General features: G+C 44.2%; 1 protein-coding gene across 1 annotated transcript in view; it reads left to right on the top strand.

Moving 5' to 3' along the window:
- The window catches only part of LOC115139193 (synaptosomal-associated protein 25-A), a 37,608-nt gene extending 25,922 nt beyond the window's left edge, over nucleotides 1-11,686 (top strand). The window contains exons 6-8 of the mRNA XM_029676329.2: nucleotides 2,821-2,940; nucleotides 10,564-10,708; nucleotides 11,501-11,686. Coding sequence (XP_029532189.1) covers nucleotides 2,821-2,940; nucleotides 10,564-10,708; nucleotides 11,501-11,569 — 334 coding nt within the window. The 3' untranslated portion in view covers nucleotides 11,570-11,686. The remainder of the gene's footprint in view (nucleotides 1-2,820; nucleotides 2,941-10,563; nucleotides 10,709-11,500) is intronic.
- The last annotated feature ends 1,025 nt before the right edge of the window (nucleotides 11,687-12,711 follow it).

Below are 12,711 nucleotides of genomic sequence, written 5' to 3'. Positions count from 1 at the left end.
CTCACCCAACACAATAATGACTACTGACTGGAATGACAGGAAGAGCATGACCCTTGAATACCATGCATGCTGGTAATGCACTGAGAGTAATGGTACACATGATGAAATACTGATGCTGATGATGTTCATGATGAACTCCTGTTATTTGTCATATAATTGTAGTCCGGGGCCTCAGATTCATTTACCACTATTATGGAAGCCACTAGAACAATTAGTATATTAGGTTGACTGAAACCCAGGGCTACATTCTAGTTCTCTAGATTTAAACTGGAGAAAAAATCTCAACCCACTGGATTTAACCTCTATTGTAGGTGTCTTTCTTCTTATTCCAATCAAATGGAATTGATCCAATCAAATTGATTTGGTCCAATCGAATGGAATTGATCCAATCAAATGGAATGAAGCTTCTTCACTAGTAGGACTATTGGGATTTAATATTTTATCAGCCTGTCGATCAAAAGCGTTCACCCTGATGAGGGTCTGTCTGCATGTCTGATTTACATAATATCCAAATAGGTCCAGTTATACTGTAAGTTTATGGAGGTTATACAGTATGTGTTACCCAAACAGATCCACTCCCATCAGGGACCTGGGAGTTTATCACCCAAAACATATTTTTAGCTGATAAAAGGAGAAATAAAGAAAGATATAGCGAGAAAGTTACACATGGCACATGGAAAGGATGCGATAACCGAACTGTAGCCTATACAACACAAATGGTATTATATCATTGAGACGGGTGAATGTAGGAGGAGAGGAGGAGAGTTAACCAGGCAGTATGTCTGACTGTGTGTGTTTACCACAGTGGACTGTCAGCGCTGTCAGAGAGCCAAGAGAACCGTCGCCCCAGTCCATTTCTATAAATACTAGCTCAGTGGGAGGGCTAATAATCAGCCATCTTTTCTATCCTCTGATAAAACAAGAAATGTTACAGAAAGGAAATATCTACCGTCCCCACTCTGAAAGGTTACAGAAAGGAAATATCTACCGTCCCCACTCTGAAAGGTTACAGAAAGGAAATATCTACCGTCCCCACTCTGAAAGGTTACAGAAAGGAAATATCTACTGTCCCCACTCTGAAAGGTTACAGAAAGGAAATATCTACTGTCCCCACTCTGAAAGGTTACAGAAAGGAAATATCTACTGTCCCCACTCTGAAAGGTTACAGAAAGGAAATATCTACTGTCCCCACTCTGAAAGGTTACAGAAAGGAAATATCTACCGTCCCCACTCTGAAAGGTTACAGAAAGGAAATATCTACTGTCCCCACTCTGAAAGGTTACAGAAAGGCATTAAATCAATTAAGCTATTTGGTTTCAGAATGAGGACAGACAGACATGGTTTTAGGGAAAGAAATGAAAAGAAAAACACAGGTAAATATAAAACGATAGCTCGGGGTTCTCTCATGCTCCATGTTGAATGTTATGAAGCAGAGAACATTTGAAATAATGGCCTACTAGATACAGTATATCATACATTTCACACAGACAGATATTTTGTGATGATTGTTACGATCTTAACAACTGCAGTGTACTAATAGACTCATTAAGCGGAGCCTGAAGCAAAGACTCACCCAGGGCCTCCTTAGCCACTTGTCATGGTTAGATCTCTGTCAGACAGAGTACATAGAGAATCTAGATACAGATATATAATTAGTCTTCAGTTCATCTTGTTTACCTCGCAGTATTTGTTAGATCCACTGCTATATAATAATGAATAATAATGAATTTATATATTTATAAAGCGCATTTCTCACACTCAAGGTGCTAAAAGGTATTGCATAAATAATATTTATTCCCTGAATCAAAATCCAATTGTATTTGTCACATGCGCTGAATACAACAGGTGTAGTAGACCTTACCGTCAAATGCTTACTTACAAGCCCTTAACCAACAATGCAGTTTTAATTAAGAAAAATTACATTTTTATTTTTTAAAGAGTAACAATAAAATAACAATAACGAGTCTATATACAGGTGGTACTGGTACCGAGTCGCGAAACCGAAATCGAGGAAGCCTACGTTTTGTCAAAGATCTCATCTTCTGACTGAGCCGGATATCTTTTACTGATCAACCTTAAGTCTATGTGGTTTCCTTCCTTACTAGATAGATTTACAACCTGAACAAGACACTTGATGTTGAAAAAGAAGCATACTCTACAGTGTTACATTCTGTTACGTTCCTCCAGTTTGTTTTATTTTGCAGTTCTTCACACCTGTCCCCAACGATGTGGCAGTCCTGTTTCTCAGTGTTGTCTGTCTGCCAAAGCCTTGTGTCTCTGTTCTGTGTCACGTAGAGTCACACTGAGGCTGTGTCTCAGATGGCACCCTATTCCCAGGGCTGGATGTGTGTAGGGGATAGGGTGCCATTTCAGATGCAACCTGGGATATACCATTGTGAGGGGGCGGCGGGGGGGGGACATTTCAATATGAAGGAATGCTTTGGGGCGGGTGGGGGAGGGCGGCACAAAGTGAGTAATCCTAACTGTTGTTTACAAAATGCATGAATATACTAATGTCACATCTTTCAGCTGGGAAAAGGCATGTGTCTCAGCATACTAAACATTTCTTAATATACAGTACAGTATGTTATATACCTAGGAGATATAACATCGCGTCACACTAATGATGATAAAATTAGAGAATGATGGAATGACCAAACCCATGCCTGCTCTCTCTGCTTTGCTTGGTTAGTCTCTAGTCTTTCGACCTGTTTCTCATATTTCTATGTGACGGATCGATGCATGATGCTACAGTTACACCTGATAGATGATACCTAGCAGTGGTTAAGCCTCACCCTCCTCTTCCTCGGTCCACCGCAGGATGAAGAGTGGAGGCAGCAAGGCTTGGGGGAACAACCAGGATGGAGTGGTGGCCAGCCAGCCTGCCCGCGTGGTGGACGAACGCGAACAGATGGCCATCAGTGGAGGATTCATCCGCAGGTGTGGGAGGGGTTGGGGGGTGGTGGGGGGGGGTGACGTGGAGGAACCGGTGGGTTGTTGATGTAGGGACCAGGGATATCCTGTTATTTATAATTGTGGGAGCTGTAGAGACCAGTGATATCCTGTTATATAGAGTTGTGGGAGCTGTAGGGACCAGTGATATCCTGTTATGTATAATTGTGGGAGCTGTAGGGACCAGTGATATCCTGTTATGTATAATTGTGGGAGCTGTAGGGACCAGTGATATCCTGTTATGTATAATTGTGGGAGCTGTAGGGACCAGTGATATCCTGTTATATAGAGTTGTGGGAGCTGTAGGGACCAGTGATATCCTGTTATATAGAGTTGTGGGAGCTGTAGGGACCAGGGATATCCTGATATATAGAGTTGGGGAGCTGTAGGGACCAGGGATATCCTGTTATATAGAGTTGAGGGAGCTGTAAGGACCAGGGATATCCTGTTATATAGAGTTGGGGAGCTGTAGGGACCAGGGATATCCTGTTATATAGAGTTGAGGGAGCTGTAAGGACCAGGGATATCCTGTTATATAGAGTTGGGGAGCTGTAGGGACCAGTGATATCCTGTTATATAGAGTTGGTTGAGCTGTAGGGACCAGTGATATCCTGTTATATAGAGTTGGGGAGCTGTGGGGACCAGGGATATCCTGATATATAGAGTTGGGGAGCTGTAGGGACCAGTGATATCCTGTTATATAGAGTTGGGGAGCTGTGGGGACCAGGGATATCCTGATATATAGAGTTGGGAGCTGTAGGGACCAGTGATATCCTGTTATATAGAGTTGAGGAGCTGTAGGGACCAGGGATATCCTGTTATATAAAGTTCTGGGAGCTGTAGGAACCAGGGATATCCTGTTATATAGAGTTGGGGAGCTGTAGGGACCAGTGATATCCTGATATAGAGTTGAGGGAACTGTACGGACCAGTGATATCCTGTTATATAGAGTTGGGGAGCTGTAAGGACCAGGGATATCCTGTTATATAGAGTTGAGGGAGCTGTAGGGACCAGTGATATCCTGTTATATAGAGTTGAGGGAGCTGTAGGGTCCAGGGATATCCTGTTATATAGAGTTGGGGAGCTGTAGGGACCAGGGATATCCTGATATATAGAGTTGAGGGAGCTGTAGGGACCAGTGATATCCTGTTATATAGAGTTGAGGGAGCTGTAGGGACCAGGGATATCCTGTTATATAGAGTTGAGGGAGCTGTAGGGACCAGGGATATCCTGTTATATAGAGTTGAGGGAGCTGTAGGGACCAGGGATATTCTGTTATATAGAGTTGGGGAGCTGTAGGGACCAGGGATATCCTGATATATAGAGTTGAGGGAGCTGTAGGGACCAGTGATATCCTGATATATAGAGTTGGGGAGCTGTGGGGACCAGGGATATCCTGATATATAGAGTTGGGAGCTGTAGGGACCAGTGATATCCTGTTATATAGAGTTGAGGAGCTGTAGGGACCAGGGATATCCTGTTATATAAAGTTCTGGGAGCTGTAGGAACCAGGGATATCCTGTTATATAGAGTTGGGGAGCTGTAGGGACCAGGGATATCCTGTTATATAGAGTTGGTTGAGCTGTAGGGACCAGTGATATCCTGTTATATAGAGTTGAGGGAGCTGTAGGGACAAGGGATATCCTGTTATATAGAGTTGTGGGAGCTGTAGGGACCAGGGATATCCTGATATATAGAGTTGAGGGAGCTGTAGGGACCAGTGATATCCTGTTATATAGAGTTGAGGGAGCTGTAGGGACCAGGGATATCCTGTTATATAGAGTTGAGGGAGCTGTAGGGACCAGGGATATCCTGTTATATAGAGTTGAGGGAGCTGTAGGGACCAGGGATATTCTGTTATATAGAGTTGGGGAGCTGTAGGGACCAGGGATATCCTGATATATAGAGTTGAGGGAGCTGTAGGGACCAGTGATATTCTGATATATAGAGTTGAGGGAGCTGTAGGGACCAGTGATATCCTGTTATATAGAGTTGAGGGAGCTGTAGGGACCAGTGATATCCTGTTATATAGAGTTGAGGAGCTGTAGGGACCAGTGATATCCTGATATATAGAGTTGAGGGAGCTGTAGGGACCAGGGATATCCTGTTATATAGAGTTGGGGAGCTGTAGGGACCAGGGATATCCTGATATATAGAGTTGGGGAGCTGTAGGGACCAGGGAAATCCTGTTATATAGAGTTGAGGGAGCTGTAGGGACCAGTGCTATCCTGTTATATAGAGTTGGGGAGCTTAGGGACCAGTGATATCCTGTTATATAGAGTTGGGGAGCTGTAGGGACCAGGGATATCCCTAGGGACCAGGGATATCCTGATATATAGAGTTGAGGAGCTGTAGGGACCAGTGATATCCTGTTATATAGAGTTGATGGAGCTGTATGGACCAGGGATATCCTGTTATGTAGAGTTGAGGGAGCTGTAGGGACCAGGGATATTCTGTTATATAGAGTTGGGGAGCTGTAGGGACCAGGGATATCCTGATATATAGAGTTGATGGAGCTGTAGGGACCAGTGATATCCTGTTATATAGAGTTGAGGGAGCTGTAGGGACCAGCGATATCCTGTTATATAGAGTTGTGGGAGCTGTAGGGACCAGTGATATCCTGTTATATAGAGTTGAGGGAGCTGTAGGGACCAGTGATATCCTGATATATAGAGTTGAGGGAGCTGTAGGGACCAGGGATATCCTGTTATATAGAGTTGGGGAGCTGTAGGGACCAGGGAAATCCTGATATATAGAGTTGGGGAGCTGTAGGGACCAGGGATATCCTGATATATAGAGTTGGGGAGCTGTAGGGACCAGGGATATCCTGTTATGTAGAGTTGAGGGAGCTGTAGGGACCAGGGATATTCTGTTATATAGAGTTGGGGAGCTGTAGGGACCAGGGATATCCTGATATATAGAGTTGAGGGAGCTGTAGGGACCAGTGATATCCTGTTATATAGAGTTGAGGAGCTGTAGGGACCAGTGATATCCTGTTATATAGAGTTGTGGGAGCTGTAGGGACCAGTGATATCCTGTTATATAGAGTTGAGGGAGCTGTAGGGACCAGTGATATCCTGATATATAGAGTTGAGGGAGCTGTAGGGACCAGGGATATCCTGTTATATAGAGTTGGGGAGCTGTAGGGACCAGGGATATCCTGATATATAGAGTTGGGGAGCTGTAGGGACCAGGGAAATCCTGTTATATAGAGTTGAGGGAGCTGTAGGGACCAGTGCTATCCTGTTATATAGATTTGGGGAGCTGTAGGGACCAGTGATATCCTGTTATATAGAGTTGGGGAGCTGTAGGGACCAGGGATATCCTGTTATATAGAGTTGGTTGAGCTGTAGGGACCAGTGATATCCTGTTATATAGAGTTGAGGGAGCTGTAGGGACCAGGGATATCCTGTTATATAGAGTTGTGGGAGCTTTAGGGACCAGGGATATCCTGATATATAGAGTTGAGGGAGCTGTAGGGTCCAGGGATATCCTGTTATATAGAGTTGGGGAGCTGTAGGGACCAGGGATATCCTGTTATATAGAGTTGAGGGAGCTGTAGGGTCCAGGGATATCCTGTTATAGAGTTGAGGGAGCTGTAGGGACCAGTGATATCCTGTTATATAGAGTTGGGGAGCTGTAGGGACCAGTGATATCCTGTTATATAGAGTTGGGGAGCTGTAGGGACCAGGGATATCCTGTTATATAGAGTTGGTTGAGCTGTAGGGACCAGGGATATCCTGATATATAGAGTTGAGGGAGCTGTAGGGACCAGTGATATCCTGTTATATAGAGTTGAGGGAGCTGTAGGGACCAGGGATATCCTGTTATATAGAGTTGAGGGAGCTGTAGGGACCAGGGATATCCTGTTATATAGAGTTGAGGGAGCTGTAGGGACCAGGGATATTCTGTTATATAGAGTTGGGGAGCTGTAGGGACCAGGGATATCCTGATATATAGAGTTGAGGGAGCTGTAGGGACCAGTGATATCCTGATATATAGAGTTGGGGAGCTGTGGGGACCAGGGATATCCTGATATATAGAGTTGGGAGCTGTAGGGACCAGTGATATCCTGTTATATAGAGTTGAGGAGCTGTAGGGACCAGGGATATCCTGTTATATAAAGTTCTGGGAGCTGTAGGAACTAGGGATATCCTGTTATATAGAGTTGGGGAGCTGTAGGGACCAGGGATATCCTGTTATATAGAGTTGGTTGAGCTGTAGGGACCAGTGATATCCTGTTATATAGAGTTGAGGGAGCTGTAGGGACCAGGGATATCCTGTTATATAGAGTTGTGGGAGCTGTAGGGACCAGGGATATCCTGATATATAGAGTTGAGGGAGCTGTAGGGACCAGTGATATCCTGTTATATAGAGTTGAGGGAGCTGTAGGGACCAGGGATATCCTGTTATATAGAGTTGAGGGAGCTGTAGGGACCAGGGATATCCTGTTATATAGAGTTGAGGGAGCTGTAGGGACCAGGGATATTCTGTTATATAGAGTTGGGGAGCTGTAGGGACCAGGGATATCCTGATATATAGAGTTGAGGGAGCTGTAGGGACCAGTGATATTCTGATATATAGAGTTGAGGGAGCTGTAGGGACCAGTGATATCCTGTTATATAGAGTTGAGGGAGCTGTAGGGACCAGTGATATCCTGTTATATAGAGTTGAGGGAGCTGTAGGGACCAGTGATATCCTGATATATAGAGTTGAGGGAGCTGTAGGGACCAGGGATATCCTGTTATATAGAGTTGGGGAGCTGTAGGGACCAGGGATATCCTGATATATAGAGTTGGGGAGCTGTAGGGACCAGGGAAATCCTGTTATATAGAGTTGAGGGAGCTGTAGGGACCAGTGCTATCCTGTTATATAGAGTTGGGGAGCTGTAGGGACCAGTGATATCCTGTTATATAGAGTTGGGGAGCTGTAGGGACCAGGGATATCCTGTTATATAGAGTTGTGGGAGCTGTAGGGACCAGGGATATCCTGATATATAGAGTTGAGGGAGCTGTAGGGACCAGTGATATCCTGTTATATAGAGTTGATGGAGCTGTATGGACCAGGGATATCCTGTTATGTAGAGTTGAGGGAGCTGTAGGGACCAGGGATATTCTGTTATATAGAGTTGGGGAGCTGTAGGGACCAGGGATATCCTGATATATAGAGTTGATGGAGCTGTAGGGACCAGTGATATCCTGTTATATAGAGTTGAGGGAGCTGTAGGGACCAGCGATATCCTGTTATATAGAGTTGTGGGAGCTGTAGGGACCAGTGATATCCTGTTATATAGAGTTGAGGGAGCTGTAGGGACCAGTGATATCCTGATATATAGAGTTGAGGGAGCTGTAGGGACCAGGGATATCCTGTTATATAGAGTTGGGGAGCTGTAGGGACCAGGGAAATCCTGATATATAGAGTTGGGGAGCTGTAGGGACCAGGGATATCCTGATATATAGAGTTGGGGAGCTGTAGGGACCAGGGATATCCTGTTATGTAGAGTTGAGGGAGCTGTAGGGACCAGGGATATTCTGTTATATAGAGTTGGGGAGCTGTAGGGACCAGGGATATCCTGATATATAGAGTTGAGGGAGCTGTAGGGACCAGTGATATCCTGTTATATAGAGTTGAGGGAGCTGTAGGGACCAGTGATATCCTGTTATATAGAGTTGTGGGAGCTGTAGGGACCAGTGATATCCTGTTATATAGAGTTGAGGGAGCTGTAGGGACCAGTGATATCCTGATATATAGAGTTGAGGGAGCTGTAGGGACCAGGGATATCCTGTTATATAGAGTTGGGGAGCTGTAGGGACCAGGGATATCCTGATATATAGAGTTGGGGAGCTGTAGGGACCAGGGAAATCCTGTTATATAGAGTTGAGGGAGCTGTAGGGACCAGTGCTATCCTGTTATATAGAGTTGGGGAGCTGTAGGGACCAGTGATATCCTGTTATATAGAGTTGGGGAGCTGTAGGGACCAGGGATATCCTGTTATATAGAGTTGGTTGAGCTGTAGGGACCAGTGATATCCTGTTATATAGAGTTGAGGGAGCTGTAGGGACCAGGGATATCCTGTTATATAGAGTTGTGGGAGCTTTAGGGACCAGGGATATCCTGATATATAGAGTTGAGGGAGCTGTAGGGACCAGTGATATCCTGTTATATAGAGTTGATGGAGCTGTAGGGACCAGGGATATCCTGTTATGTAGAGTTGAGGGAGCTGTAGGGACCAGGGATATTCTGTTATATAGAGTTGGGGAGCTGTAGGGACCAGGGATATCCTGATATATAGAGTTGAGGGAGCTGTAGGGACCAGTGATATCCTGTTATATAGAGTTGAGGGAGCTGTAGGGACCAGTGATATCCTGTTATATAGAGTTGTGGGAGCTGTAGGGACCAGTGATATCCTGTTATATAGAGTTGAGGGGGCTGTAGGGACCAGTGATATCCTGATATATAGAGTTGAGGGAGCTGTAGGGACCAGGGATATCCTGTTATATAGAGTTGGGGAGCTGTAGGGACCAGCGAAATCCTGATATATAGAGTTGGGGAGCTGTAGGGACCAGGGATATCCTGATATATAGAGTTGGGGAGCTGTAGGGACCAGGGATATCCTGATATATAGAGTTGGGGAGCTGTAGGGACCAGGGATATCCTGTTATATAGAGTTGGGGAGCTGTAGGGACCAGGGATATCCTGATATATAGAGTTGGGGAGCTGTAGGGACCAGGGATATCCTGATATATAGAGTTGGGGAGCTGTAGGGACCAGGGATATCCTGTTATATAGAGTTGGGGAGCTGTAGGGGGACCAGGGGGATATCCTGATATATAGAGTTGGGGAGCTGTAGGGACCAGGGATATCCTGATATATAGAGTTGGGGAGCTGTAGGGACCAGGGATATCCTGATATATAGAGTTGGGGAGCTGTAGGGACCAGTGATATCCTGATATATAGAGTTGGGGAGCTGTAGGGACCAGTGATATCCTGATATATAGAGTTGGGGAGCTGTAGGGACCAGTAATATCCTGATATATAGAGTTGGGGAGCTGTAGGGACCAGTAATATCCTGATATATAGAGTTGGGGAGCTGTATGGACCAGGGATATCCTGTTATATAGAGTTGGGGAGCTGTAGGGAAAGGGCAGTGTGATGAGAGAAAGAATGTCTACAGGTATGGCGATAGGGAGAGGTGGGGGTAAACAGATAGAGGTGGAGGTCATGAACGATTTCCATATGAAGCTTTAAAGGTGTGTGTAAGGACGATAGGGGTTGTGAGCAGTAGTTACCATCTGCTGGTATGACGGGGGTAGTGGAGAACATTTTGTTGAGGGTAAACAGGGTGTTGTTTAGCCAGCTGTTTGGGCAGGAGGCTGGGGTTCTCAGGTTCTCAGGAGCAGGAGAAATCAAAGGTGAATTATGTACAGGACAGGATGGGACACTACCTTTATAAACTCTATTGTTAAACCAATATGTGTGTGTGCGTGTGCGTGTGTGTGTGTGTGTGTGTGTGTGTGTGTGTGTGTGTGTGTGTGTGTGTGTGTGCATGTGTGTGTGTGTGTGTATGAGCTTCAATTCAGTTCCTTGACCAGGTGTGTGTTTCTTCCACAGGGTAACAGATGATGCCAGGGAAAATGAGATGGATGAGAACCTGGAGCAGGTGGGAGGCATCATCGGTAACCTGCGCCACATGGCCCTGGATATGGGCAACGAGATCGACACCCAGAATCGCCAGATCGACAGGATCATGGAGAAGGTACTGCTGCTGGTCCTCTATTGATCCTCTATTGGTCCTCTATTGGTCCTCTATTGGTCCTCTATTGATCCTCTATTGGTCCTCTATTGGTCCTCTATTGATCCTCTATTGATCCTCTATTGGTCCTCTATTGGTCCTCTATTGGTCCTCTATTGGTCCTCTATTGATCATCTATTGGTCCTCTATTGGTCCTCTATTGGTCCTCTATTGGTCCTCTATTGGTCCTCTATTGATCCTCTATTGGTCCTCTATTGGTCCTCTATTGATCCTCTATTGGTCCTCTATTGGTCCTCTATTGGTCCTCTATTGGTCCTCTTTTGATCCTCTATTGGTCCTCTATTGGTCCTCTATTGGTCCTCTATTGGTCCTCTATTGGTCCTCTATTGGTCCTCTATTGGTCCTCTATTGGTCCTCTTTTGATCCTCTATTGGTCCTCTATTGGTCCTCTATTGGTCCTCTATTGGTCCTCTATTGGTCCTCTTTTGATCCTCTATTGGTCCTCTATTGGTCCTCTATTGATCCTCTATTGGTCCTCTATTGGTCCTCTATTGGTCCTCTATTGATCCTCTATTGGTCCTCTATTGGTCCTCCATTGGTCCTCTATTGATCCTCTATTGGTCCTCTATTTTCTATCTGCTATTATTTAGAGTTGTCCGAATATTTTTTACTTCACATGACAAACAAGAGTCATTAGCCTCACATGTCAAAATGTTATTATCTGCAAAACAGAACCACAAATAACTAATGTTCCTCTTTCTCTCGCTCTCTCTTTCTCCCCCTTTCTTTGTACAGGCTGATTCCAACAAGACCAGGATTGATGAAGCCAACCAGCGTGCCACAAAGATGCTGGGCAGTGGCTAAGCTCCCGGAGCACGTTGCTTCTCCCGCAAGCGCAGTTTGTCACAAGGCGCAAACATGCTTTTATCATGGTATTTACCTTCTAGGTTTGCACACATGCACATATCACCTCCCCCCATTGTAAATGTTGTTATGTGTATTGTCTGTCTCGCTTTTTCAATGATTGTCCTCGTAAACAAAAGTATTTCTTATACTCCGTATCATTCTTTCCAAAGGTTGTATATAGTGCTGACTCGATGGCTCTAGCTCACTTGTGAAGTTTTTATTCTCTTTATCAAATATATATATATATATATATATATATGATGTATATATTATATATATATCATATATATGTATAAAGGTACACTGCTGGATGACAAGTATAATAGGAATGCTATACAAGCTGTTTTTCCTTTTCAGTATATCAGTATTGTCTTAGTAAAACTGTGTCATTCCATCAGCTGCTGTCATGCTCCTTATTTTGATGTTGTCATGACGAATGAAGAAGAGGAAAAAAATAAGATGATAACAAACGATAGTAAATTCAAAAAGCACTTACGTACAATCACTGTCTTTGGTTCCTTTCCCTCACCGCAATTATCATGAGTTACTGTTTAGACAATGTGCAACTAGATTTGCTGTAATAGACATTGCATTCCAAGTGATGTGAATTGTGCGTTCTGCATGACAAATGGTAGATTTTAGAGTCATATACATAAAACCTGTCTTAAAAATATATAAAAACAATAACATGGCAGTAGCAAAGTTGACAAAAGCATGCTCAGTATTAGGACACAGTTGAACGTTCCATACTCTCCTGCAAGTTTGCAATAGTGCCACTATTCCTGTCAAAATATATTTACAGACTGTGACCATCGTTGTAAAATAATGCAAAATGATCTTAACGTGAAGAGATGATGATGGAAGAATGAGGATATGGCTGTAACCGCAAAAAATGATGTGTTTTTTTCTAAATGAATATGCAGTTCAGTGAAGATATGGAATACGTGCTGAAGGGTGAGGTACTGGTTGTGTGTTGTATCATAGATTTTGGATGCTCTGAAAAAATGAACAAATTACACATTGTTTGCAATGTAAAGCAAAGACGCGTATTTCTGAGAGACCTTACTTTTATAAGAAGACTGTATCCTGTTAGTTTAATC

The sequence above is a fragment of the Oncorhynchus nerka genome, linkage group LG13 (genome assembly GCF_034236695.1).
Source record: "Oncorhynchus nerka isolate Pitt River linkage group LG13, Oner_Uvic_2.0, whole genome shotgun sequence".
NCBI classification, from domain to species: Eukaryota; Metazoa; Chordata; class Actinopteri; order Salmoniformes; family Salmonidae; genus Oncorhynchus; species Oncorhynchus nerka.
The sequence above is the reverse complement of the archived record's forward strand: the minus strand, read 5'-3'. Positions and strand labels throughout refer to the sequence as shown.